General features: G+C 55.5%; 1 protein-coding gene across 3 annotated transcripts in view; it reads right to left on the minus strand.

Annotated features, from left to right (window-relative positions):
* Positions 1 to 24389, minus strand: part of RASA3 (RAS p21 protein activator 3) — an 82820-nt gene that overhangs the window by 35506 nt on the left and 22925 nt on the right. For 2 of the 3 annotated variants that reach the window (XM_055543086.1, XM_055543085.1), the window contains exons 2-3: positions 13445 to 13562; positions 4855 to 4958 (exon numbers count right to left, since the gene is read on the minus strand). In XM_055543086.1, coding sequence (XP_055399061.1) covers positions 4855 to 4958; positions 13445 to 13562 — 222 coding nt within the window. Of the gene's footprint in view, positions 1 to 4854; positions 4959 to 13444; positions 13563 to 24389 lie in introns of those variants that run through there. The other variant, XM_055543087.1, reaches the window with a different exon arrangement.

The following is a 24389-nucleotide window of genomic DNA, read 5'->3' on the forward strand; positions in this document are numbered from 1 at the left end:
GAAAATCTCAACAAGAAAGCCCAACTAAAAGGGCAAAGATTTGAACAATTTACCAAAGGAGAGATATAGATGGTAAATAAGAACATGAAAAGATGCCCAAATAATTCTTCATTATGAAAAAGCAGTAAAAACTACAGTAAGATACGACACACATATTAGAATGGGAAAAATGAACTGAAAATAAAAGAAGACACGAGTGCTGGAGAGAATTCAAAACGGCGCATGAGGAAAGCAGTGTCAGTCTCTAACAGAGGCAAATACTGACGGGATGGAAATCTTTCTCCTTCTCTTTCAGGTTCTCTGGCCTCTGTAACGAAAGAAAAATTAACCAGGGAAAAACAGACAGGTTTGTTGACATGTATCTCAGATACATGAGGGGAAGCCTGGCGATGAGTAACTCCAGGAAACGGCAGCAACTCGGAGCATCTCCACCTAAAACAATGGTCAGGGATTTTCAGAGGAGTGATGACACAAAGGAGGAGCTTCAGGGAGTCTGAGTTTCAGCGGGACGGAGAAGGCAATGGCACCCCACTCCAGTACTCTTGCTTGGAAAATCCCATGGACGGAGGAGCCTGGTAGGCTGCAGTCCATGGGGTCGCTAAGAGTCGGACACGACTGAGCAACTTCACTTTCACCTTTCACTTTCATGCATTGGAGAAGGAAATGGCAGCCCACTCCGGTGTTCTTGCCTGGAGAATCCCAGGGATGGCGGAGCCTGCGGGCTGTCGTCTATGGGGTTGCACCAGAGTCGGACATGACTGAAGCGACTTAGCAGCAGCAGCAGCAGAGGTTCAGAGGGCTTGCTACGTGGGCTCCTCGGGGGTCGCCTCCAGGCTGATCGGGGTCTAGAGTTGTCCCAGGTTGCAGGGCAGAGAGATTTCCATGTGTCTGCTTCTTCTCAACTGCCTTCAGCTCAAACAATTCCTAATGCCAAAGTGGCCTATTCGGGATGGCAAATTGTGCTGTCTTCTAAAGCCTACAGAATGCCCCAGCAATCTCACTCCTAGGTATTTTCTAAGAGAAATAAAACCATTTGTCAACACAAAGACCTAGACAAGAAAATTTAGGGCGGCTTTGTTCACAGTCACAAAAAACTGGACACAACCCCACCCCCATCTGGTGATGAGTGGGCAAAAGCCGACTGCCCTGCAACAGGCAGAGTGCACAGACTACAGCTCAGGAAATGGGCCTATGGACCAGGGCTCACAGCAAACCCCGCCTTTCACAGAGAAGCTGCAGGACGCCCTCCCCGCGACAAAGGTGGGAGACGGTGGGAGGGGCCCCACCAGCCACCCTCCCAGAGCCGGTGGCCCTGACCCGGCATGACCTCCACCACTCACACGAGCATCTCCGCACCCGCCCTGGGGCGCCCGGGACCCGGCCCGCGGGGGCCACACGGGGGCTGCACAGGCAGAGCCGGGTGCTGCGCCATAGATCACAGGCAGACGTGAGAAGCCGGTGACACAGTGCTCGTTTCTGTGACACAAATTTATACCCTAGAATGTGGTTTCTCATCCTGGTAACAACATAATTGCTAGTCATAACTTTAAATTACCCCTGGAGATCAGACAGCCTCTTATTTTTATGGCTGTGAGAACGATTTTGAAAACTCTAAATCTGGTTGTACCCTGACACATCCCAATTTAAAGCCACCAGGAATTGCTAAACCATGCTTTTGCTAGTTATCTTTAAAAATAGCAGGTGCCTTAAACAGAATGATTAATAAACATCTTTGTTGTTCAACTCGCTCAGTCATGTCCGACTCTTTGCGACCACATGGACTACAGCACGCCAGGCTTCCCTGTCCTTCACCATGTCCCGGAGCTTGCTCAAGTTCATGTCCATCGAGTTGGTGATGCCATCCAACCATCTCATCCTCTGTCGTCCCCTTCTCCTCCTGCCTTCAATCTTTCCCAGCATCAGGGTCTTTCCCAATGAGTCAGTTCTTCACATCAGGTGACTAAAGTATTGGAGTTTCCACTTCAGCATCAGTCCTTCCAATGAATATTCTGGACTGATTTCCTTTAGGATGGACTGGTTGGATCTCCTTGCAGTCCAAGGGACGCTCAAGAGTCTTCTCCAACACCACAGTTCAAAAGCATCAATTCTCTGGTGCTCAACCTTCTTTATGGTCCAACTCTCACACCCATACATGACTACAGGAAAATCTGTAGCTTTGACTAGATGGAACTTTGTTGGCAAAGTAATGTCTCTGCTTTTTAATATGCTGTCTAGATTGGTTATAGCTTTTCTTCCAAGGAGCAAGTGTCTTTTAATTTCATGGCTGCAGTCACCATCTGCAGTGATTTTGGAGCCAAAAATAAAGTCTGTCACTGTCAAAGTCTGCCCATCTATTTGCCATGAAGTGATGGAACACGATGCCATGATCTTCGTTTTTTTAATTTGCTGAATTTTAAGCCAGCTTTTTCACTCTCCTCTTTCACTTTCATTAAGAGGCACTCTGGTTCCTCTTTGCTTTCTGAAATAAGGGTGGTGTTATCTGCATACCTGAGGTTATTGATGTTTCTCCCAGTAAACTTGATTCCAGCTTGTGCTTCATCCAGCCTGGCATTTTGCTCCATCAGGTAACACATCACATTCCAAACCCACCGCTCTGTTCCCTTTCCTCCTTGAACAAACCCCGGTGTGTCCAGCAGCAGCTGGACAGAGACACCCCAGCACCGAGCAGGGAGCCCAAGGCCACGGGAAGTGAGGTCCGGTGGACACAAAAGAGCTGCTCCCACAGTGACGGTGGACGTAGCATGCACCGAGGGGCAGCCCCTTGCTGACCAGGGTCTTGGCCAACAGTGGTAGCCATGTGGGCACTGGGGAAGGGCCTGAGGGGGGCTCCAGGCCAGGAGGCACCAGACAGAGGCACCTCTCAGTAGGGGCTGGAGCCCATGTCTGGCCTCGAGGAGGAACCACCAGGGCTTGACAGCTGCTAAGGGTTCATTCGGGCACCATCCTTAGGGCAAAGGTAGCCAGGCATACAGGGTGAGTGTCATGAAAGTGTCCCCTGCCTACCCCACATGGAAAACCTTCCGGATCAAGAGTTAAAGGTCCTGCTGGCAGCCCAACCACAGCTCCATCTTAAACAAGTCAAGTTATGAATTGCCTGAGTTCCTGTGTGATCCAGGCCATGCACTTGTCAAACAAACCCTGGTGACCTCTACTTAAAACTCGGCAGTTTCCAAAAATGCGGCTTGTTGGCCAGACCCAGTAACCAGCATCTGCATCTTGACACGCGAGAGCAGCTCTGGTCCATGTGCTGGGAACTCCGCTAGACGCTTCCTTAAAGGGCCTCAGCGCCTGCGCTGCCTTCAGACCTTTTCTGAGGGCCACTGGCCTGGACACAAACACCCTTGGCTGGTCATATGTGGGTGGTGAGTGGAGCTAGCTGGGCGCCCCAGGAGCGGGCAGGAGACTGAAGGGTCAGGGGCTGTCAGAGTCCACTGCTCTGCCCCAGAGCAAGCACTGAGATTGCGCCCGCTAGGAGCAGCCAGGCCACCAATGATCAGCTGGATCCTGAGGCTACAGCTGAGCCCGTGTTGTGGGGGCTCGGGTCTAATTCTGGGGCCAAGGGAACTGATGGGGCTTTCCTGGGACAAAGGCGCACCCACCAAACGGGCAGCTCTGGGCTGCTCCCCATTTAAGGTGGGCCTCGCTATCTCCAGGATGCTGGTGCATCTGGGACCCTGACACCTCCGAGAGCCCCTGAACACCTCTGAGAGTCCTCAACATCCCTGAGAGCACCCAACAACTCTGAGAACACCCCAACACCCCTGAGAGCACCCCAACACCTCTGAGAGCACCCAAACACCCCTGAGAGCACCTCAACACCCCTGAGAGCACCCCAACACCTCTGAGAGCACCCAAACACCCCTGAGAGCACCTCAACACCCCTGAGAGTACCCCAACCCCTGGAGAGCACCCTAACGTCTCTGAGAGCACCCAACACCTCTGAGAGCACCCCAACACCCCTTAGAGCACCTCAACACCCTGAGAGCACCCCAACACCCCTGAAAGCACCTCAACACCCCTAAAAGCACCCAACACCCCTGAGAGCACCCCAACACCCCTGAGAGCATGCCAACACTCCTGAGAGCACCCTAACAACTCTGAGAGCACCTCAACACCCTGAGAGCACCTCAACACCTCTGAGAGCCACTGAACATATCTGAGAGCACCCCAACACCCTGAAGAGCAGCACCTCAATGCACCGGAGAGCACCCCAACACCCCTGAGAGCACCCCACACCCCTGAGAGCACCTCAACATCTCTGAGACCCGCTGAACATATCTGAGAGCACCCCAATACCTTGGAGAGCACCCCACACCCCTGAGAGCACCTCAACACCTCTGAGAGCTGCTGAACATATCTGAGAGCACCCCAACACCCCTGAGAGCACCCCAACACCTCTGAGAGCACTCCAACATCCTTTGCAGGACCCCAACACCCCTGAGAGCACCTCAACACCTCTGAGAGTACCTCAACCCTTCTGAGAGCACCCCAACACCTTGAAAACAGCCCCCCCATAGGTGGGTGCTGGGTGTTAGGGATAGGCAGGGGATGGGGTGGTTGGAGGAGCCCTTGGGAGTCATTTGGGGGCAGGGCCAGGGACCCCACTCTAGCCCTGATGGACGGCTCTGATGTGTTTCCATGAGCTCATGGGGCATTGCCCCGCACCTGCTGATGGCCAGACTGGGACAGCCAGCAAGGGCAGGCGAGATGCTGGCGCAGTTCACTGGCTCAGATGGGGTGTCCAGTAGATGTCCCAGTTCCTCCAGAACAAGTCCCCGTTCAGAAGAGGCAGAGAAAATGAAGAATACACCTGGTTGGTTAGTAGGGACCTACCTATGATGGAATCCCTCCGGAAAACATCTCGATCAAAAATGTAAAAGGACAGGTGACGGAAACTCCGCGGAATCTCGCAGTAGAAGTCCTCTCCATAGAAAGGGCTAGACAGAGACAGAGGGACAGCGTTAGACTCTGTGAGCCACGTCCCCAGTCCTGGGGGTGCCGGGGCCGGGGTGTCGTCAGTCCTGGGGTGTCATCCTAGGGGGATCAGTCCTCAGAGGTGAGCACAGGGTTGGGCCATCATGGTCCAGGCCACTCCCTCTTGGTCAAGGGGAAGCCCACAGTGTCTCTTCGTAGGGACAGAGTTGGAAGCATTTTTCCAAAATAGAGGAAGCTGTGGATGGTGGGGAGCAGGGTGAGACCTTCTCATGTGCCTGTAAGACTGTCTCTTCTTTCTGGGGGACCCAGAGGGCCACACAGCCCGAGCCCCCTGGCTGGCACCTTTGCCCAGGCATCTCTGCACATGGGTCGTAGAGGCACGGCTGCAGGCTTCTCCAGATAAAGGGAACATGCAGCCCAGGGACAGTTGGCCTGAACTACCACTGTATGAAGAGGGCTTAATACCGGCAGCCCTGAGGTCAGCCAGAGTGCCTTTCTTGCTAATTATAGGGAGAAGTTCAAAAGCAGATTCCCCTTTCCCTGAGCCCAGATGTGCAACCACCTCCCTCTGCCTGCAGAGTCATTTCCCACCCTCCACCCCACAACACTGTGCCAGGCTGGCACCGCCCCGCCCCCACCAGGGCCAGCCTCGAAAAAGAACCTGGTTTTCCCCTTTCATGCTGTTCTATGTCCAAACACGGGCATCCGCTTCCCAGGTCTGGGGGAGGGGAGGGCGGGAGCCACGGAATAGAGGGGAGTCTCTTGTGAGCCCCAGATGCGCCCCAGGGCAGCCCACACAGAGCCCAGGGGTCCAGAAGTGGGCTCGGGACCACCCTGCAGAGCAGCGAGAGCCGGAAGCCAGGCAGGTAGGGCCAGGTCTCCAAAAAGGGCACCAGCCAGATTAAACAGCTCAGCGTCTGGCCGATAATCACGCATTGGTTAAACCATTCCCTAAAATCTGGAGTGAAATTCATTAAGCCAAACACCGTATCCAAGCATCTACAGGAGAAGAGTCAAGAAGGGAGGTGACGGCATCCACAGGGACAGTGCTACGGGGCGGTGGTCTCACCCCACCCGCAGGCTGCCCCAGTGCTGGGAGGCCCGGCCACCCCGGGCATGATCTCGCTCAGCTCCCAGAAGCAGCAGAAACCCCTTCTAGCTTCTTTGGAGTCCCTCTTGTACTTCCTCTAAACGGTTTTAAACTCCTTTAAAATCGCCAGGCAGCATGGCCCTTGGTGTCTGCGAGTGTGCATTACGACGGCTTCTGTTTGAGGCTCCCAGACCCTCTCCAAAAGCTCAGGTTCCCCCAGTTGGGGGTCACAGCCAGAGCGCAGGGCGGGCCGGCTTCCGGAGAGAAAGCCGCTCCATACACACGAGGACGTGGACAGTCAGCAGCATCCCTCCGGCCGCTGCTCACATCTGCATGAGACTGTGGGCAGAGCCCGTGGCCAGGGCAGCTCCTCTCCCCTCCTGGACTGTCTTCCCGCCTGGAAAGCCCCTGCTCACGTGGGGTTCACTACCCGGCTCACACCCCACACAGGGCCCCCCACACCCCCCAGGGAAATCATGTGTTCTCACCAACAAGTCACATCTGGACAGTCCTTTTAGGCCACATTTCCTAAAGCAACTGAAGCCACCAGATCCCAGAAGCTTCAGAAAGGCCCTGAGGGAAGGAGGGTGTCGGTGAGACCCCTGGGGGTGAGGGGGCAGCAGCCTGGGAAGCCCTGGGGGAACCCAGGGGGGTCCCATTAACCCGACTTCCAGACTGCCCGGCCGGCAGGCCCACACGGAGGGACTGACTCCTCAGAGGGGTGCACGGGGTCCACCCATGGTCTCTCCTGCAGGGTCCCGGCCTGGCCAGGGCCTGGACACTGTGGTCAGCAGGGCATCTGGGAGCTCAGAGAGAAGCCCCCCATCCTGAGACTCAGGGGCTCAGGGAGGATGGAGACAGGTGCTGGGGGGATGCTCTGAGCTGCAGGCCCCCCTTGGACCAGACAGCCCCAGGACTATGGGGGGAGGGGTCCCCATCAGGGCCCCAGGACTGTGGGAAAAGGGTCCCCCTCAGAGCCCCTGGGACTGTGGGGGATCCTCTCAAAACCCCTAGGACTGTGGGGGGTCCCCCTCAGAGCCCCCAGGACTGTGGAGGGAGGGTCCCCTCAGAGCCCCCCAGGACTGTGGGTGGGTCCTCTCAGAGCCCCTAGGACTGTGGGGGGGTCCTCTCAGAGCCCCCCAGGACTGTGGGGGTACACCCACTCCAGGTGGTATGGAACGTGTGGACCTGAGACCTGCATTTATGTCAAAAATATTTTAAGCTTTAACTTGAGAAATTAGAGAGAAAAACGCAAGCAAAGAAGATGCTATTTGTACAGTCTCATAATGTCAGTTGGTGTTTTCTAGTCAACAACTTGGTTTTCATTAAAAACATCTGAGAAAATGACGTCTTTCCCCTCAAACCACAGACTTCCTCTCCCCCGTCACACCCTAACCCCAAACAGCTTCTCCCTCGGAAGACTGCGGAGGCCCTTCTGGGTCTAGTCACTCCCATCACACAAAGCTCTATTTTCCGAGCAATTTGCATCTCTCGGAAGGAACAGAAGGACCCTCTCAAGTCACTGACCCTCACGCTCCCTCTGACTGCAAACCGGAAGCTCGCGCCCACCGGCTAGGGAACAGCCTTTCATTCGGGAAAGATCTTGGCAAGAGCAGCAGACCGAGATTCTGTAATTACAGCCCAATCGATGCGCTAGCTCCTCCTCCCTGCGGTCCAGAAAGCGGTTATTTAAGTAACTTCTAATTACGTAAAAGGACAATACCTACAAACAAAAGAACAAACCGCCACTGCGATCCCACTGCTCAGAAATAACAGCCACACTGGCCTTCAGGTCCTCACACTCCAGGTCGTTTTTAGAGGATCCCAAGGTTTAAGCAAAAAGGCATCTTACTATGAACGCAACTTTGTAACCTGCCTTCCTTGCTTGACAGACACAACCCAGCAAGGGGGCAGGATGTGCCCGCCTTGCACGCGGCAGGCCCCGGGCCAGGTCTGCAGGGCCAAACAGTCATATGGCCGAGGCCTGGAGGGAGGGGCGTCCAGGCAGGAGGCACAGCACACCTGGCACAGCCGCCCCTGGGGGAGGCGAGGGTTGGAGCAGGAGCCCCTTCCGACCCGCCCCGGGGAGCAGCAGACAGCGTCACTCTCAACATGATCACTTATGTGGACCAATGGAAATGAAGAGCGGCCACTTCGTGCAATACTCCTGCAGAGGACTAGACAAACCCAGCACTGAAGTGAAAGTCAAAGTCGCTCAGTCGTGGCCGACTCTTTGCAACCCCAGGGACTACACAATTCATGGAGTTCTCCAGGCCAGAATACTGGAGTGGGTTGCCTTTCCTTCTCCAGGGGAGCTTCCCAGGGATCAAACCCAGGTCTCCTGCATTGCAGGCAGATTCTTTACCAACTGAGCTATGAGGGAAGCCCCTCAAGAGCTCTGTTTCACTTTGTGTGTGTGTGCCCGTGGCATCAACATGCTCCTTTTACTGGATGAGGTGATGGGTTCCTCCACGGGCAGCCTTCAGCCCCATCTGCCCCAGCCCAGGGACCCCAGGATGCCTTGCAGGCGCGCCACGGCCCTGAGCAGGGAGCCATCCAGCCCCAACCCTGACGACCAGGTTCATAGAGCCTTAACATTTAAATCAAAGGTAAAGAAGTGATGACTTGTCATTTAAATGATTAAAAAGTATGGCTGTAAGAAGTTAAATGTGAACCAGTCCACTTGCAACATCAGGAAGATGCTGCTTTTGGAAGAACGGAAACCATTCCCAAATCACCTGCTGGAGGTGGCCTGGGGTGGACAGAGGCTGGTTCTTCCTGAGGCATCTGACCCTGCGAGTCCCCCAGGACATGTGAGCACGGGTCCTGCACCAGACGTGCAGGAGGGAAGGCAGGAGCCGTGAGCCAGCGCGTGGGTGGGCAGCGTCCGGCAGCCCCAGGGCGTGGGGACTCCCGCACAGGCAGGCCCAGCCTGAAGCCGGGGAAAGGAGGGAAGGGGTGAGTGTCTTTGCTCCACTCCTCACGCTCCAGCTGCACGTCAGGTTGTGGAAGGACAGAGCACACTGGGTGGGCTGACCCACCCAGGCGGCCGAGCTCCCTCTTATACCTCCCCTGGATGGGGCGCCAGACCCTGCGGGCTGTCGGGTTAAGACCAGACCAGGGCTCTTTGATTCTACAGCAACTTTATCAAACAAACAACCAAACACCAAGGTGGTTACTGGAGGAGATTTGGGAGTTAGGGCCACGACACAGCAAGGCACGCAGCCACCTCGGGGGCAAGGCTGAGCCCCAGAGCCCGTCCGCATCAGAGGCCTGTCCTGGGGGCGACGCCCTCCTGGCCTCCCGGGTGCTCTCCCCTCCCTCGCAGCCGCCGTCTGAGTCTGGGCCTGTGCCTCTGGGTGCTGCCCCCAGGTGTGGCCCCTCGAGGGCTGAGCGGCATCGAGACGCCGCCTCCTTCCTGTGGCCTTTCAGTGGCTTCTGGCCTTAGGAATTTCCACGGGGTGTGTCCAGCAACCCCTCCACCTTCTGTGTCTCTAACCCTCTCTCACCCCTTTCATCCCTTTATGTCTCTGGGTATCTTTCAAATGTAATACCTTCAGTTTACCAATTTTCCCTTCGGCTATGTCTAATCAGCTATTTAACTCATTCACTGAGTTTTTCATATCAGTTTTTGGGATCTTCATTTCTGGACATTCTATTTGAACTTTTCACATGGGTTCAGGTGCTCCTCATCGCTTCTTATCCTGCTGGTGTTTACAATCTTGTCTCTCACTACTCTGTGTTCACTAACCTTTGTTAGCTGACATTCTGCGAACTCTGCAAGTCTAATTCTGCTGTCTACTGTTTATCTTGGGAAATGCATGTGATGCTTTACTCCTGTGTTCTCTGTGCCTTTTCTCCTCTGAGCACAAGTTCCCTGGAATGCTATACTGGAGAATCCTGAGACCTAGATTGAAGAAGACTGGATTGCTTTCGACTGGCTCATCATTGCCTCGGCGGGTGTTACAAACCACTAACCCTGGACTGCATTAATACATGTGCGTGGACTGTGGTTTCTAGACCACAGAGTGTGGTATGGATTCAGGCTGCACACTCACAAGAGCCAGCTCTGCTTGCGAGTGTTCGGCGCCAGGTGGAGGCCGTCCCCCTCGCTGGCTTCCTTTACAGGCAGGTTCCTTGCTCTCGCCCTCACACTGTAGTCCAGGTCCAGGGAGCAGCGTGGCCCCCACCAGCGTGAATAAGGTTTTTGCCTCAATACTAAACATAGTCATATTATAAACCAGTTTTTAAACTGAAGTATACTTAGTTGACAACATGTTTCAGGTTCACAGCAAAGTGGTCCCCACACACACACACACACACACATTCTTTTTCAGATTTTCTTCCGTTATAGGCTATTGCAAGATATTGAATATAGTTCTCTGTGCTTACAAGAGGTCTTTGCTGTTTATCTATTTTATATATAGTGGTGCGCATATGTTAACCCCTCTCCCCTCCCCCACTATACCCTTTGGTAACCATCGGTTTGTTTTCTATGTCTGTCTATTTCTGGTTTGTAAGTAAGTTCATTTGTATCTTTTTTTTTAGATTCCACATGTCAGCAGTACTGTATATTATTTTCTGTCTGACTCACTTTACTTAGTGTGACCATCTCTAGGTCCATCCATGTTTCTGCAAATGGCATTATTGCATTCTTTTTTATGGCCAAGCAGTAGTTCATCGTGTGTGTGTATATGCACACACCTTGTTTATCTGTTGGCGCGCTTCAGGTTGTTTGCGTGTTCTGGCTACTGCAAACCCTGCTGCAGTGAACACAGCACGCGTGCATCTTATTGAACGACGGCTTTCTCTGGATATACACTCAGGACTCGGACTACTGGATCATACGGTAGTTCTGTTTTCAGTTTTTTAACTAAAAAAAACTTGTGTCTTGCATAGTTTAGTTTCGATCTGCTTTCCTCTAATAGTTAGCAATGTTGGACATCTTTTCATGTGCCTGCTGGCTCTCTGTATGTCTTTGGAGAAATGTCTAGGTCTTCGGCCCATTTTCTGATGGGCTGTCTGGTTTCTGACATCAAGCTGCATGAGCTGGTCATATGTTTTGGACGTTAGTCATCTGTCAGTAGTGTCATTTGCAAATGCTTTCTCTAATTCCACAGGTTGTCTTTTCATCTTGTTTATGGTTTCCTTAAAAAAGGAAACAAAAACTATACAAAAGTGATTACATTTAGCTAGGTCCCATTTGCTTATTGTTTCATATTTTTGTAGGCTCTTGGAATTATTTTGTGCAAATTTGTCTATTTGCTGTCAGCTTTAACTTTCTGCTTTCAGCACTCCTGGCCTTATCTTGTATATTAGATAAGCACTCAATAAATATTAGTTGAGCTAATGAATACATTAACCTTAAAAGCTAGCATATTAACACTGCCTGTGTGGAAAGCATGAATGGGGAGTGAGGGTCAGAAGGAGCGTGTGCTCTGGGCCCTCCTGAGCTATCTGACCCTCCTGGAGTTACCTAGGCCCTCCTGTAGTTACCCGGCCCCCCTGGAATTACCCGGCTCCCCTGGAGCTACCCGGCCCCCCCTGGAGTTACCCAGCCCCCCTGGAGGTACCCGGCCCCCCTGGAGGTACCCGGCCCCCCTGGAGCTACCCGGCCCCCCTGGAGCTACCCGGCCCCCCTGGAGTTACCTGGCCCCTCTGGAGTTACCCTGCCCCCCTGGAGTTACCCAGGCCCTCCTGTAGTTACCCGGCCCCCCTGGAGTTACCCGGCCCCCCTGGAGTTACCCGGCCCCTCTGGAGTTACCAGGCCCCCCTGGAGTTACCCAGGCCCCCCTGTAGTTACCCGGCCCCCCTGGAGTTACCCGGCCCCCCTGGAGTTACCCGGCCCCCCTGGAGTTGCCCGGCCCCTCTGGAGTTACCCGGCCCCCCTGGAGTTACCCGGCCCCCCTGGAGTTACCCGGGCCCTCCTGGAGGGCCGGGGCTGCCCTGGTTCTGGCCGCCCGCCCCGCTCCCCCCACCCCCCGCTGACAACACCACTAACCCGGCTAACGTGCAGCCCACAGTCTCCCCTCTCTGCCCCCAGAGCACAGTGTCTTGTGCCACCAAAACCAGAAAGTATGGTTTCTATTTCTAAACTCATAAGAAATATTTTTAGGAATGGTCCTCACTTCTTGCCCTCACCTGAGGCAGAGGTTCCTCAACAGAGTCGCTTCCCAGAGACCCTCACCCAGCAGGTCTGCAGGGAGCCCAGTTTCACAGGGATCGATGCTAATTCTCCAGGTTTATGATCCTCTAACAGGGACTATTTAAACACAGAAGGACTCCTCTCCTGGGAAGCTCACAGAAATAACCCTTGCAGGTTATCCCAAAGCCACACTAGAGTCTTGACAAACTCCTCAGTCTTCTCGTTTTGCTTCAACAAATCACTTCAGAGGATGTGGAGTGTGGACTGAAATAACACAGGACCTCGGGAGCCGCCCTGCTAGTGTGGGCAGAGACAGGGCAGATGGTGAAGGGAAGTGTCTCCATGTTTCGGGGTCAGGAGATCTTAACGGTTTCTAAAACTTAAGTTCATTAAGTCATCAGAACGTGCTGTTTGTTCCCACTTAGAAGCAGCAATAAGCAAGGATATAATTCATCTGCTAAAAATGTTCTCAAGCCCAAAATAGCTCTGTGGATGGACCCAGACAACCCACAGTCCTAAGCTGAGGGCGGGGCCGCAGCCAGAGCCTCGCTTGTGCTGGTCGAGACCCCACCCGGCTCTGTATTTCTCCCAGACCCACATCCCGACCCCACCCACCTGCCAGGCAGCAAGGCACCGCCCCCAGCATGCTGTGACCACAGATGCTACAGTTCCGTCCCTAGGGTGGGGTCCCTAGGGTGGGGTCCCTAGGGTGGGGTCCCTAGGGTGGGGTCGGGGCCAGGGGGCCTGGAGCTGGTGGGAAATGCGAATCACAGCCCACTGGAACCAACTGGAACCAACCGGGCTTGAACAGGCTCTCGGGGGATTCCTACACAAGCTGACCTGTTTCTTTTGCTGCAAACTCCTCTGTCTCCAGGCCTGAACTCTCCTTTTCTCACCTGATCCCCACACCTTAAATTCCATCGGCAAATGTTCTCGAGGCCTCTGACCTCTGTGGGCAGTGACTTCTACACTCATCTTGAGCCTCCTTAGGAAAAGGAAGATGGTAAAAAAGCTTCCCAAATGTTTATGCTCTGAAATCCACGATCTACACTCCTGTTGCACCAGTTCATCTGGACTTAGGAAGTTCCTACCCACCTCCCAGCAGACAGACAGCCTCTGCTCTGTCCTCCCACCCAGTCCTGGACACTAGGAGCATTCAGGGACCATCAGCTCATAACTGCCCAGTGAGCCAAGAGACAAGGAGATGGAAGGTCAGGGATTATCAGCCTCAAACAGAGCAGCAGCAGACATACCAGAGTGATTTCTCCACGACTTTGGTCCTGAAAACCTCCTCCTGGTCGAGGTTCACTGTGCAGTAACAATCACGCATCTTGTTTGGCCCCGGGTATGTGGGAAGATTTTTGGCTTCACCTAAAAGCAAATGTAAATCATCCATTTAGCATGGAATTATTTAGTCTCCTAGTTACTCAGACATCTTTCCCAATAATGGGTTTATTCCACAGCAAGGCGCCTGCTCACTTCTGCATATTCTGTACATTTTCTTGTTGCCACCAAACTGCTGAAGAAAAAACCATTTGCACTGTTACATGAAGGTGACATGCATTAACCTCTAAAACAATGGATTCCTGTAAAAGTAGGAATCCATCAGCCTAGAAATTGTTTCCTTTTACCCACATTTAGTCAGTTCAGTTCAGTCACTCAGTCGTGTCCGACTCTGCAATGCCGTGGACTGCGGCACGCCAGGCCTCCCTGCCCATCACCAACTCCTGGAGTTCACGCAAACTCAGGTCCGTCGGGTCAGTGATCAGCCCCTTTAATATTTTTAATGTTTAAACCATGGTGTGTGTTAATCCCTCAGTCATGTCTGACTCTTTGTGACCACATAGACTGTAGCCCACCAGGCTCCTCTGTCCATGGAATTCTCCAGGCAAGAATATTGGAGTGGGTAGCCATTTACTTCTGCAGGGGATCTTCCCAACCCAGGGATTGAACCTGCATCTCCTGCACTGCAGGCAGATTCTTTACCATCTGAGCCACCAGGGAAGACCTTAAATTATAGTAAGATACACAGAAATTCAAAGTATCCTCTCACTCCCCTTTAAGCATACAGCTCAGCGGCACCCTCGTTAACTACAGCACGCTTGCACAATCGACCTCAAGAACCCTTTCATCTCAGAACACTGAAACCCTTCTCCCACGAGACAACAAGCCCCATTTCCGCTCTTGCAGCTCGCTCCTAGATTCGGTCTCTGTGGCCTTGGCGACCCTAGGGGCCTCACAGGAGTGGGGTCACCATGCTTGTCCTTCTGGGCCCGGCTTATGTCACTCAATGCCGTGTCCCCAAGGCTCACCCACGTCCTGGCCTGATGCAGCATCCCCTTCTTTCCCGAGGTTGACACTTGCTTATCTATTAATCCCCAGCTCTCTGTTTATTCTGATTAATTTGATAGTATTAGGTCAAAGCTGGGGCAATAACCAAGGTTCACAAAGAGTCGGAAACGACTGAAGTACCTCAGCACGCACGCACAAACAACAACGCCAGCGAGGAGACGTCCAGGGGACCAGCTGCGCCCGTGCCTCCCTCTGCGCGTTGGGAGAAAAGGCACAAGCTGCAGGCAGCCTGCGGCAACCAGCCCACGGTGCCTGTGACCCCAGGTCTGACTGGAGACCGCCGGCAAAGTCACAGCTGCCTGGCCCTCTGCCAGGAGCTGGGGCGAGCTCGCTGCGGGCCACCGCGGCCCCTCTGCTTGCAGACCAAGTGGGAGCAGAGGGGGCTTCTCCTCCCAGGTCAGAAGGAAGGAACCCCCTCAAAAAGCTCCTGCCCCCCAGGGGCCTCCTGTTCCCCAGCTGGGGGTCTGAGGGCCCCAGACGCAGGGGCAGGGAGGGGGCAGTCCCGGCGCGGCGACACCTGCCAGCACCACCCAGGGCCGCACCCCCGCCCCTGGTTAAAGCTGAAAAAAAAACAACAACAGAAACCAAACTGAAACCAGAGCAGAAGTTCCTCAGCGCTCACTCGGCACCTCCACCCCACGAACGTGCTTGACTCTGCTCTCGGGGAAACACGCAGTTTGCAGCTTCCTGCCACAGCCTCTGAAGGGCAGAGGCGAGTTTGCGAGTCCGAAGCCTCTCTTTCAAGCTTTTCATTAATGTCATCACTTGGGACGGAGCAAAGCAACACGTTAAAGAAGCCATGCAATAACCGAGTGGATGTTTTCTGTGCCAACAAATCGAGTGTTCTGAGGCTTCCTAGCAGCCCTGGCTGCAACCTGAACACACACACCTGCTGCACTCCGGGGACCTGCCACACCATGCCTGGGACCCCAGGCCTCCCCTTGGAGCCTCAGCTTCCCAACCATGAGGCGTGAGGACTCACACCCTAGGTTCCTCTAACTCAAAAGCTTCTGCAGGGGTTTTCCTGCGGGAATCGTCAGGGAATCATCAGTGACTCTCAGACGGTGAAGAAAAAGAAATAACCAGTGAATTGTTTTCCTACGATTACCCCCATGACACCTCAATGCTGCAAGGCCCTGGACACCAGGCCACTCCAAGGGAGCTGGGCATAGAAACACAGACAAGCTGAGAAGGGCACGTGATTCCATGCAGCTTCCAGCCCCGTCATGCAGTGTCTAGAGACAGATTTTCCATGCGCTCCTGGCAGAGGCAAGCACTCGCGTGTGCTCACGCAGGTGCATGCAGACCGTGACGAGCCGCATCCGAAGGGGCCCATCGACTTCCTGCCTGCTTCCCGGACTGATGCTCACAAGCCTTCCCCCGAAACCACTCCGACTTCCCTGCTGACACTGCTAGGGTGTGACTGCACTTCCTGTTGGAATTCTTTTTTTTTGCAAGAAATGAGATATTTGGCTGCAAGTGCTTGTGTTTCTTAAAAGTAGAAATAAATCTTTTTTTTTAAGTCTTACTGGAGATGGCCTCTAGTGGAAAACACAGGACGGGGATTTTTCCTGTTTATTCTCCTAAGAGCCTCAAAACACAAGCAGCAGCAGCTGACACCACTCTTCAAGAACAGAGGAGATGGAAATGCCTTCTCTGAACAACCAGTTAAAACTGTGAGACGATGAACATGGCCTCCCACCCCCCGCCCCACCCCCACGGCTACAGAAACGTCCTGGTTGCTATGACGATGGCATCAGAGGCCAGAGACCAGCCAGGCGCCGGAGCCAGTGTTAACAAGTGACTCAGGCCAGGAGGGCAGGGAGGAGGCCCGCACCCCATCTGGCCACGTCGTCTGCCGGGCCCTGCATGTGGGGGCCCCGCCAGGGCCACGGGGGCAGGGGTGGGTCCCAGCCACACCAGAGCAGATGACGTCTGTTCCATCGGCGTCACTTATGCCAAAGGCTGGAGGTCGGTTTCTTCCTGACTACAGGTTATGGGGGCTTTTCGTCCCTCAAGTGAGAAGAGAGATGTGTTCTTTTTTCTCATGTGTGGAGCTGTTTACCTAAGAAGGCAAAGTCATGCCTGGTATTCAGTAGGTGGTGATTATTTGATAAATGAATGGATGGATAAATGCCTGCAAAGAAAAAGGAAAGTAAACTGGTTTCATTCTAAGAGCCAAATAAGTCACATTATCAAATGTGTCCCTCCTGTTAACCACGACTCCAAAATGTATCCTGTTCACCCAGAGTGACCGTCTGCTGGTGGATTGATCCAGACGGCAAATTTGTGCCAAGTATCATCTCTGAATGCTGAATTTACTGACAGACATAAAAGGCGGCACCTAAAAGCCCGTGATAAACCAGTGCTGAAGCAGCAAACCCGTCTCTAATTAAGGTGTCAGGCCGTGGTTCCTGGCCGCTGCTGGCCACACTCCACGCACACTCCAGGCGATCACAGCCAGAAAGACCCAGCCCCGCAGAGGGCTGGTCTCCAGCCTGACCCAGCAGAGGGGCGGGCCTCCTGAGGGCCGTGGGTGGTCTCCGCAGCTCCATCAGCTTCAGCCCAGACCAGGAAGCCCACTGCCCTGCAGGGCCAGCAGCGTGGTCTGCACCCCAAGAGGCCATCGCTGGTCCAGCCAGCCCGGCCCCCACATCCACGGGCTCACCTCCAAGGGGCTCTGACCTCGGCTGCTGCCCTCACTTGCCCCCGGGAAGACGCCCAGCAGTGAGCCGGGGCCTCAGATTTGCCGTGTCCACGAAGCACGGGACCTCTGCTCTGTCCTACTACATAGGCTGGTCCTCAGTTCAGCTACAGGCCAAACTCTGTAACCACATGTGACCAGCTGCAGGAGCCCCAGACCCTCGTCCTGCGGAGACAGCCCTCCTCAGCCCTCCCCGCGCACAGGGGCAGGACCTGGTGAGGGAGCCACAGCCCCCGGGCTCCCGTCTGCTCTCTCCAAGTGCCTACAGGGCTATGGAGTCTGGTGGCCAGCGTAGCTCCCTGTAAGTACGTAAAAGCCCATTTCCCACTGGAGATCAGTTTCATGATGAAAACATTCTCTTTCCTTGAATATGTTTTTGACTGCCTTGCTATTTTCTTTTAACACTTGATATTAAATAGAACAGCTTCTCAGATGGCTCAGGGGTAAAAAGACCCCACCTGCCAACGCAGCAGAGACACAGAACTGACGCAGGTTGGTCCCTGGGTCAGGAAGATGCCCTGGAGGAGGAAGCGGCCCCCACTCCAGTATTCCTGCCTGGGATATTCCATGGACAGAGGAGCCTGGTGGGCCACAGTCCATGGTGTCGCCAAGAGTTGGACAACTGAGCGACCGAGCACACACATTAAAAGAAAGAACATCCCCACAATCAGATGAGGCTAGACTCCTGAATCAAGTTACAGGCAGCCTCCTCTACCGCAGGGTGGTTTACAAGCCAGGAGGGCTCTGGGCTGAGCTGCCTGACACAGAGCAGCCGAGGTCTGCTCCAGGTACTGGGGTGGGGGGGATACCCAGGACGCAGGAAGACCCGCAAACGCGCATCTCAGGTCTCCCCCAATTTCCAAAAAGAACAGGTGACAACATGAAAGACAAGAATAAAATAAGTCTGCCAGAAGGCAATCAAAGTCTAACATACAGTAGGAGAGAGGAGAGCCGGACCTTCCAGCCCACCGTGAGTGGCTCAGTGACACACCCAGGTGCTGAGTCCCAGGAGCTAATGAACACGTGGAAATGGCAGAACACACAATTCTCGTGATTTACCTAAAAGTGAAACGCACTAGCTCTCCAGGAGAAAACACTATGAAAAGACAGTCAGGCATGTCTTCCGAGAAACGGTTACAGAAGATGCAGAAACGCCCTCTGGGGCTCTTCTCTGATGACCTGTGCCAAGCATGCAGCACGGGAGGGGCCGCTGATGGGCCGAGCCCCCCAGGCAGCCAGGAGCCCTGGGAAGAGCCCGACGGGGCCCTGCTCCCCACATGGACACCACAGGGTCGCCCCTCAGACTGGGGCTGCGAGGCAGAGGGACCCCAGAGCGTCCGGTCACCCCCTCCTCACCGTGACCCACAGTCACTCCTGCTCCCGCTTCCTCTCTGCATCCAGCAGTGCTGGGCAGTCGGTGAGGCACTCCTGAAACCTGTGTTCCAGCGAGTCAAGGAGCAAGCCTGTGACGACATGGTCTGCTGGGCACTGACCACGCGGCAGCCTCTCCCCAAACACACAGCACAGGGCGTCAGAGCTCCTGTGCTGCCCATCCTGGGGGGACTCCCACGTCCCTCCCTCTGGTCTGAGCTGGCCTCAGGGCCCTGAGTGACCAGGGGCAACTGCAGGGCTTCCTGGGGGAGGTCGCAGCCATGAGCCTCCACCCTGGCCGCTGGACACCGGTGCTCTGTGTGTGGAGCCACAGGCCAGGCCCCACTATCATGCATGTGACCCAGGAAGCCCTGGCCAGCCTGACTTTTCAGCGCCCCACACGGTGACAGAGGCCTCAAGTGCCCGCAGGGCAGCCTGCCCACCAGCTGCCCACCAGAGCTCCCTCCCAGCTGCACGTCCAGCCCGTATCACTGCCCCGACGTCCTGAGAGGTGACGGTGCAGCGCTCAGACGCTCAGGCGCTCGGGCCAAGCGGCACCTCCCCACCCCGCCCGCGGTGACGACACACAGGTGCGATGCACGCGGCTACAGAGCCCCCAGGAGGTCCTGGGCGCCCCCCGGGTGAGGAGACCCTGCCCTGCGCCCCTGGTGCCTCTGACTCTGACGCAAAGGCCCTCCGACTCGAGAATGATGACGTGGGATGACGTGCGGCGGGGACGCTGGGGCTCCGGCAGGACCATCGGCAGCTGGGGAGGGCACCGGGCGCACGGCAGTAGGGGACCCTTGGGTCGGCTGTCCCCATGCGGTGACTTTTCAATTCTGAATCACCTGACGCCGTTCAACACTGGTGGTTTCACACGTTCCTAATTCAGAACTCTCACGCCTTTTGCAAACTCAGAAGGTCAGTTGTGCTGGGCCACGTCTCCACCATGATGGTCACCGGCCAGGTCGGGGTGGCCCCGCCCAGGAGCCCTGCCTGCCCTCCTGCGCTGAGACTGTCAGAGTTTATCTCATCGCCACCCAGGCCTTGCGGAAGCATCACCCAAGTACAAACATGAGCCGGGCCACTTGGGGGGGCCCCTCCTGCCGGAGGCCTCCTCCCACCCCAGAAGCTTCTGTCTCCCCCAGGGCCCAGGCACGGGTCACCTTGAGTGCTGGGCATCTCCAGCTGAATGCACGGTCCTGTGGGGCTGAGGGAGGGAAATCTGGGGCACAGGTCCGTGGCACCTCTGCAAGTACAGGACGCAGGGTGGGCAGCACCGTCCAGGCTCCCGGGCCCGGTGCCCCCACACCCGCAGGAGGCCCCAGCTTCCGGGCCAGCGGGAAAGCAGGGCCTGCAGGGGCGGGTGAGGGCCTCCCACCCTGGCTGCCCCTCACTGCCCCTCACGCAGCCGCTCCCGGAAGAGCCTGCAGACCATCTGCCCACCCAGAGCACTCCTCTGTCTGTGCCGCCGGCAAGGGGGCTCGGGGTCAAGTGTCGCTGAGGCTCCCGGGGGAGACGAGCCACAGGCACAAAGCAGCTGGGTGGGGGTCATGCTCAGACCAGTTTTGTGGACAACACACCCCAGAATTACTTAGATCTTCTATCTGAACTGGATTCAACATATTCAGCACCTGAAACACAAAATGTTAGGTAACTTTGCTTTCACTCAGATGCCCATCTTTTCCCAACGGGAAAAAAGCATACGCTATCATTCCCTTGTGCTTTTCTAATTAAGCCAGAAATAAAAATAGTGCTCTTGGACAACAACTCAATCCTGAAATAAAAGCTGTGAAATTAAGTCAAGGGAAAAAGAAACCACGTGTCTCCTTCATTTTATAACGTTGTGAACAGGTATTTCTGATTCCTTGGAAACTGAAATTTTGTGCCTCTGTTTAGGAAATACTTTTTCACCTAATGCTGCACTTCTAAGGGCTGCTAAGACCAGAAAAGAGGAGGGTATTTACGGCTGTCTCCCCAGCCTGGGGACACACCTGAGCGGCGCCCTGACAAGCCTGCCCGGATGATGGGACCTGGAGCTGCACCTCCTGTTGGGCACCAGGCGCCCAGCAGGCATGTGGGGGGCGTGGGGCACGTGGGCCCCTCCCTTCAGGGTCCCTCGGAGGCAGGACACAGGGAGAGGGCTGACGCACACGCTCAGCCAGGCGACAGCGCCGTCACAGGCCCCCACATCTGGCCATCTGGCAGGCGTGGGGGCACACTGGGGCCTCCGCTCACACGCCGGCCTGGACCAGCCTCAGCGAGTGACACCCCTCACTGGCGTTCCCGGCACCCGTGCCTCGTCTGGGCCCCTCAAAGATGGAGCAGGGACTGCAATAGCTGGGCGTCCGCCCAGGAACCGCGTCCTGTGACCGCCTGCTTTGACGGGCCTGAACACATCTGTAAACTGCAAATCCCCCAATTAATTTTCACATACCAAGCTCAAAAAGAAGCTTCTGGAAAACAAACTACGGAAGCTACTTAAGAAGTCAGTAGGGCCGAGAATGCCCTTATGTGAGACACCGTGACAGCTAAAACAGGAGCTGAAGGCAGATTGTTGGAGTTTCACCCCCGCGTCAAGCCTCCCCAGCTCCGCTCCACAGACTCTCAACCCTCTAGTCCTTGTGCGTCACTAACTACGCGGGGATTTCCAGGAGGTTATCAGGAAAGGGCGTGGGGTAAGGAGTCAAGGTAGCTGAGAGGGAGAAGGGGATAAAAGAGAGGGCAGGGGTATCACAAGATGCTTCTTTAATGCAACAAACTAAGGTGAAGACAGCATGGAAGCCGCTGGAAGAATGAGGCCTCCTGGATTCGAGCTCCCCAAGGGCAGGGAGGCCACCCCCTGGGGTCCCTGAGCCCCTGGGCAGGATCAGGAGGCGCCGGGACGCAGGCGATGCAGAACAGAAAACAGTCCACAAGACATGCCTGCGGGACCTCAGACAGGGGAGCGGACCCAGGAAGAGCCAGGAAAGGGGCACAGCTGGGCCGACGCCTGGCAGTGGACGCGGACGAGCCACCCCACAGCTGGCTGACCCACAGCCATCTCACAGGTGCGAGGGTCCACAGGTGTGTACGCGCATGTTTTGATTTTTGTTTTTCAACAGAAAAATTTACTGAGATAGGGTCAGCAGACCACAAAATTCACCCACTTAAAATGAAGAATCTAATGTTTCCGGCACATTCGCAGGGTGTGTGCAACTATCGCCCCTCGCGGGCTTCCCTGGTGGCTCAGCTGGTGAAGAATCCCCCTGAAACGCAGGAGACCCTGGCTTGATACCTGGGTCAGGAAGCTCCCCTGGAGAAGGGATAGGCTACCCACTCCAGTGTTCTTGGGCTTCCCTGGTGGCTCAGACAGTAAAGAATCTGCCTGTGATGTAGGAGACCTGGATTCGATCCCTGGGTTGGGAAGATCCCCTGGATTAGGGCATGCATCCCATTCCAGTATTCTTGCCTGCAGAATCCCATGGACAGAGAAGCCTGGTGGACAATAGTCCATGGGGTCGCAAAGAGTCAGACACGATTGAACAACTAAGCACGTCACCCCTCACACCCCCTTCCTCCCCCTACCCGGGTCCAGGCAACTTTGTTCTGCCCAGGGTGCCCGTGTGGTCTGACTGGGTGTCAGTTCAGGGTTCAAGTCCCCCCCTCACATCTGCAGGTCCCGTCCCATCTTCACTGCTCAAGTGTGTTCACTGGTCCACACTTTGTAACTTTCACACACATCTATTGAACTGCCAAGCCGAGCACAGCATTTGAAACGCTCCTTCCCAGATCCTTGCTAGAACCGAGTCATCAAAACCGTGCACCTTTCCAGTCTGAGAGGCAAACATGCTGTGCGCTCTGCTGTCCATTTGCTACAAAGGCTCTTATTGCTGGACCTGATTCCATTCCATTTATTCGGGACTTAAAGCCACTCCCAGCCTCTCTCCTGTCCCTCTTCCCCGTCCTGGGCAGGACAAGGTCCCCCACACCTGCCCTGCCGAGGCTGGCACCCCCACTCTGACGGAACCCTGAAGACGAGGTGCAGGCAGCTGAGATCTTGGCCGTCAAGTTCTGACCTTTCCAAGTATGTGTGCACCTACGCTCCTGACTAGCTCCTCTCCAACACCCTGTGGGGTGCGGCCCAGAGGGGCTGAGGCCCCCCATGGCCAGCAGCTGCCGGTGGCCCGCCGGCCGGGGTGAGGGCTGCCGCAGTGCAGGGGCCTGGGTTCTGACGGCAGAACATTCCTACAAGTTGGCATTAGTGTTATTTAGGATTCCAGGAGGGAAGACAATCTGGAAAATATGATTTTGGGGAAAGTCGCCAAGGGCACTGCGGCCGTGGGCCCCGCCAGGCTCAGCGAGCAGGGGCGGGCACCTGGCCTCCATCCGCAGAGGGAGGATCCAGGTTCGTTTTCCAGAAACGAACCAAAGACGGCCCCACCGCGTCTACTCTGGGGCCACTTTTGCTTTTCTTTCTTTTTCCCCCCACCTTTCTCTGAAATAGTCGTGGCTTGAAGTTGAGAAAGAAAAGTTCTTAGATGTTAACAAAAGATTAGAAAAATCATTTTCCTATAAATTCAGAACTTGCACTAGTACATCTGGTCCAAACACCGAGTTTTGGAAATAATTTTAAGTGCACGGTGTCCCTTCACCCTTTGAGCCTGGCCTGGAGGGGCCACTGCCCAGACCCTTTCAGACGGGGGGGCCCTGAGGTCCGAGACAACGACCAGGCCTCACCCGGCTCAGCTGTCTCCGTGCTGACCTCCGGAGTGTGGGGGCTGTGGGGGGCCTGAACCTGCACACTCTCTGCACTCAGCACACCCCACCCCCCGCAACCTCAGCAGCTCCGGTTCCGAGTCGGGGCGTCCCCTGGAGGGAGGGCAGCCACGACACAGCTGGTCTGTTCACTCGTGTGACTTCCAGCGGGCACGCACGTGTGACCTGTGCGAGCGGGCTGCAGCAGCCCTGTAGGAGCAGCACCGACTGGAACCCTGGCAAGCGCCTCACTCTCCCAGCAAACCTGCCGCGACGAGGCACGGCCCTCAGCTGGGCCCCTGAAGCCCCCTGATGCCCACAGCCCTGGTCCTCAAGCCTCTGCCATTTTGCGGAGGTCAGCTGTGCCCGTGGTGCCAGCTCCCCCTGCCCCCCTGTTCAAGACGCCAGGCGACTCTCAGCAAGCAGGCGAGCAAGGAATGTGCTTGGCACTAATGGGCCCACTCAGAGGTCAGGGGGCCTGGGCCTGCAGGGGGACCTTGGGCTCATCAACCGTCTTTTCTCAGATGAGCAGAAACCCTGCGGCCAGCCACACGCACTACCTTGCAGAGGATATCAGGAGGCGGAAGGGGGCACCCTGAGAGCGGGAAGAGGCTGCTGGACTGCAGCTGGGGCTTCGCACCCAGAGACCAGGGGGCAGCTTCTCGGAGACACAGAAGAGGGGCAGGCTGGGAGGCAGAGGGTGCCAGGAGGTGGCGGCCAGGGGACCCGCTGCAGGCGGTGAGGGGTGCAGCAGGGGCAGGTCAGGAGAGGCTGGAGGCTGGCTGGAGCCAGAGGAGGCGGGACACCCCAGGGAACATTCCAGAACACAGGCTTCACTGTGCCTGAGGCCGCAAGAAGATAAGCAGCTGGAAGATACACAGGTCGGGGTGGGGGAGGTGGGACCTCGCCAGGGGTTCACAGAATGAAGTAATGAAAGCTTCAGAACTACTTCTAAAGGGCTGCAGGCTGTGTGCTCAGCTGTGATTCATCTATACGACCGTCTCCTGGGCAGGAAGTGTCTCCTGGGCAGGAGG

Source organism: Bubalus kerabau, chromosome 12, assembly GCF_029407905.1.
Source record: "Bubalus kerabau isolate K-KA32 ecotype Philippines breed swamp buffalo chromosome 12, PCC_UOA_SB_1v2, whole genome shotgun sequence".
NCBI classification, from domain to species: domain Eukaryota; kingdom Metazoa; phylum Chordata; class Mammalia; order Artiodactyla; family Bovidae; genus Bubalus; species Bubalus kerabau.